This window comes from Impatiens glandulifera, chromosome 2 (genome assembly GCF_907164915.1).
Source record: "Impatiens glandulifera chromosome 2, dImpGla2.1, whole genome shotgun sequence".
Taxonomy (NCBI): Eukaryota; Viridiplantae; Streptophyta; class Magnoliopsida; order Ericales; family Balsaminaceae; genus Impatiens; species Impatiens glandulifera.
In genome coordinates this window covers 35,288,188-35,292,649 of record NC_061863.1, presented here as the reverse complement: position 1 = coordinate 35,292,649, position 4,462 = coordinate 35,288,188, and the positions used below count along the sequence as shown (strand labels likewise).

Genomic DNA, 4,462 nt, shown 5'->3' with positions numbered 1-4,462 from the left:
ATAATATGAACTGAAACCAAATAATTAATAAGTAAACATTTGTCACACTACAAGTGGGAACTGATGGATAAACGTGAATATGAATATCATTTTCCAGTCAAATATGGCAGACCATCATTTCTTCAAATAATAATAGTCATGAAAATTAGTGGATACATATGGATTCGTCCATTAAATTATGAGAAACCCTGTCAACGACTTTTTTTTATCAATTAATTTGGCCAAAATATCAATATAGAACTTGAATATTGTAATATATTCAAATTCTGATCTAGAATTTTATATAAGTGATCAACTATCTTAAAGTTTAATGAAACAGTTAAATAATCTTTCTTTTTATTTAACACTTCCATTATTTTTTTTTACAATCTCAAGACACTAAAATGACATAGGCTCACTTAAATACTTGATAATAAAAAACTACTTTAAATAGGTTTTGGTATATATATATATATAGATAAACTCTCACTATTATTATTTTTTTTCTTTTTTAAAAAGTAACAATTTTACTAGGAAATTTTGAAAATATATTAGGTTAGGCTTTAATAAAATTTCACAATGATGGTGAGAATTGCTTCAACTTATATAAATTCTTATCAAATTATTAAGCTTGTAAATTAGTTAATTTTCTCATTTTCTCTAATAACACAACTATTTAAGAACAATTGACACTAGTTTCGTTAAAAAAAATATTTAAAATAAGAGTACATATTATTTATGTTAAATTAATTCTCTATGAAAAAAATCACCTTAAATTTGGGACCCAATTTTATATAGGAACTCTTAAATTAGAGTAAAAATACAGGCTGGGTAGAGGATATAGACAAATAAAGGAGTCAAAACTAGGTCAAGATTATATATATATATATAACTCACACATTAAACCAAGTGATCCCCAATTTGGTTAGACAATAATTTGATTTGTTTGTAATGTAAAAATATATATTTAATGTTACAACATATCAAAAAATTTAGGGGTTATAATGTGATAAACATTTTACAAATCTTTAGGTATAATTTTGAATAAAGATGAACTTTAAGTCAATATTTAAATACATGTCAATACTTTCTTTATATCCTAATTTGATATTTTAGCATAATAATGAAAATAATAATTAAAGTAGTGGGTTCCATTTTGTACAATAAGTTTACTCCACTCCATTCGAAGAACTTTCATTCTTTTAATGATTTTCCATTATAAATAGTTCTGAAATCCAAGCCCCAAAATCAAAGTCAGAAACCAACAATTCCCTTCTGCTTCTCTTTCATGGCGCATCCCATTCCAGTGCCGGCTCCATCGCCAAGCTACACCGCCATAACGAGTCCGATTGCGGTGGTGGGACCTCAATACTGCATAACAGAGTATCCAATTGACCTTGTGATTGTGAGAAAGGCCATGGCTTTAAGCCTTGGCAATTTCACCGTAACGGATATAAAAGAGAATATCATGTTCAAATTGGAAGCTCAATGGTCTCTTCATGACCATCGGATCCTTCGTGATCCAGCTGGAAATCCAATTGTCACTCTCCGACAAAAGGTAATTATTATCTGTTTAATCCAATATAATGATGATCAGCTCTCACTCACATATCTCCGTCTGCAGATCAGATCAATGCATGGGAGATGGCAAGTGTTCAGAGGAGAAAGCCGTGAGGAGAAAGACCTTCTCTTCACAGCTAAAACGACCTCATGGCTGCAATTCAAGACAAAGATGGACGTTTTCTTGGCAAATAACACCAAACAGGAAACCCCTGATTTTAGGCTGGATGGCAGTTATTCTGAGAGTTCCGGCGTTATCTACGCCGGAGACGGCGAGTCCAAAGCCATTCTTGCCCAGGTAATTAAACACAATTCTTCTATTTCTTCCTATTATGATTTATGATTACTAATGATTTGAAAAATGGGTTTGTATATGGTAGATGCATAAGAAGGAGACTGTCAAGAGTGTATTGCTGGGGAAGGACAACTTCAGAGTGACGATCTATCCAAACGTTGATTATGCCTTCATCGTCGCACTCATCGCCATTCTTGACGACATTGATACATCTGATGGTTCTTAATTATCTAAATTATTATTGTTATTATTTATACACTTCTGTTTGTCTTATTTACCTCATTATAAGAGGAGGACCTTATGTTTTGGCATATGTATGTTTGTCTCTATGATTAATTTATATATGGATCCTATCTATTGTGTTTGTCAAACTAATCTTGTTTATTTAGGTTATTTTAAAATAATTTTAAATAATTCATAATCTCATTTTATATCCCTTAGGCTCGTTATTCAAACTAGCATGTAGTCCGTATATTTACACAGTAATAAGATAAAAGTGGAGAAAAACTTACGGTGAAACTATAATAGCATTTTTAATTTATTCTCATATATATATATATATCCAAATTAACCACAACTCTCGACCCGACAATTAGAAAATTTTGAAAATTAAGCATCATTTTATATATATATATATATATATATATATATATATATATATATATATATATATATATATATATATATATATATATTAGTTAGTTAAAAAGTAAAAACTTGGCAATTCGGACACATTGAAATTAAACATCATTATATATAAATTAATTAGTTAAAAAGTTGAACTTATATTATTAAACGTCTCGTGTTTATCAAAATTGGTGTTGAATTTAAAAATATAAAGTCTCATATAAGTTTATGGGCAGATCAACTCATGATTTCGATCCAAGTATTCATTTACTATCACATATATATCCAAATTAACCACAACTCTCGACCCGACAATCCGGACACTTTAAAAATTAAGCATCATTAATTATATATATATATATATTAGTTAGTTAAAAAATTGAACTTATATTATTAAAACTCTCACGTTCATCAAATTTGGTATTAAATTTAAAATATAAAGTCTTATTAGCTTACTTGGTTAAAGGGCTGTACTTCTTTTGCAAGGTTGTGAGTTCGAAACATTTTTAATTTTATTTTTAACCGTTTTAAGTTTATGGATGAGTTAACCACAATTCGACTTAAGTATCCATTTACTCTCACATATATATCCAAATTAACCTCAGCTATCGACCCGGCAATCCGAACATTTTAAAATTAAGCATCATTATATATATAGATTGTCAAATAAAATATTTATGTGAAAAATAATATTTAATATTTTAAAAATGTTTTACAAATAAAGTTGATAAATGAGGAGTATCTATTCCTGTACTTGAAAACTTCTTTGTTTAGTATATTTTTATTCATGAAGACCAAGACTTGGTAAATGTTGAGTTCAAAATAATATAGTGTCTTATTTGGATTAATGTTTTTGAAAAATTTAAAGAGAAAAAATAATGATTATTAATGATTTTTAGAAGGTAATGATTATTTTTGATAAAAAAAAATTTAAAGATATTGATATATATAAATAAAATAAAAAATAATAATTTAAAATATAAAGTATTTTAATATTTAAATTAATGAAATGAGTGATAGAATTGTTAAAAATAAATGATTGAAAAATTAATTTTATTTAAGTATTTTAAAACTCACGATTAAATAAAAAACAATTATTTTCTTTTTCTAAAATAGTGATTTCAAAGTATGACACAATAAGATTTATTTTAAAAAGATGTGACTATTTCTTACACATGATATATTAATTTAAATCTCCACAATTTTCAGTCTTATAAGACTTTTTATTTTATTTTTTTTAAATAATACTAGATGATTAACAATGTCAAATTTTCATATTTATACTATTAAAAAAATGATGACTTGTTAATTTGTAATTATGTTTGAATATTTGATTGTCAACTAACATTTTTTAATATAGTTCATAGTTTAACCAACTATTAAATATCTTCACAATCTAGGTAGAAAATTCATTTTTTTTTAAATATATATTTAATATTTTAACTTAATGGTTTTATTTTGGTTTTATTTTAAAATAATATGTAATAAAATGTTTTAAAATTATAATTATTTTATATTTTTTAAAATATCAATAATTTTAATTTATATATAATTTATAGTTATTAAAATCAGTAATAATTTAAAAGCAAACAATAATTCTTTTAAAAAATATGAACTAAGATCAATTAGATTTATATATTAATAAAAGATCATTTAAACTTGAAATAAATAAACGTATTATCGAAAATATGCTTAGGTTTTATTAGTGAACATATTTAATTTTTATTTATATATTTATATATATTTTTTAATTAAGTATTAATGTATTTTTTCTTAACTTCTTTTTTAATATTTAAAATATTTTAATTTATTTCATTTTTAAATTTTTTATTATTTTTATATTAGTTTTTTTCTTTTTATTTCATCTTTTTTGTTTAACCGTTTTTATTTCTCTTCCTCTTCAAATTCTTATTTTTTTAAGAGGTTTCAGAAACTTTTTTATGAATTTTGTTCTACTATAATATTTTTGTGAAAGATTTTTTCTTATTTAATTGAATATAA

At 24.8% G+C, this 4,462-nt stretch overlaps 1 protein-coding gene across 1 annotated transcript; it reads left to right on the top strand.

Annotated features, from left to right (window-relative positions):
- The first annotated feature begins 1,220 nt into the window (after nucleotides 1-1,220).
- On the top strand, nucleotides 1,221-2,205 carry LOC124926403 (protein LURP-one-related 15-like). The gene is made up of 3 exons (XM_047466627.1): nucleotides 1,221-1,537; nucleotides 1,604-1,837; nucleotides 1,920-2,205. The coding sequence occupies exons 1-3, from the start codon at nucleotides 1,268-1,270 to the stop codon at nucleotides 2,058-2,060; spliced, it is 645 nt and encodes a 214-aa protein (XP_047322583.1). The 5' UTR covers nucleotides 1,221-1,267; the 3' UTR covers nucleotides 2,061-2,205.
- Nucleotides 2,206-4,462: the final 2,257 nt, after the last annotated feature.

Bases quoted from the DNA above. Each gene is read 5' to 3' on its own strand.
- LOC124926403 (XM_047466627.1), top strand. From the start codon at position 1,268: ATGGCGCATCCCATTCCAGTGCCGGCTCCATCGCCAAGCTACACCGCC. The intron at 1,538-1,603 runs GTAATTATTATC...CTCCGTCTGCAG, and splicing joins TTGTCACTCTCCGACAAAAG to ATCAGATCAATGCATGGGAG. The intron at 1,838-1,919 runs GTAATTAAACAC...TGTATATGGTAG, and splicing joins CCAAAGCCATTCTTGCCCAG to ATGCATAAGAAGGAGACTGT.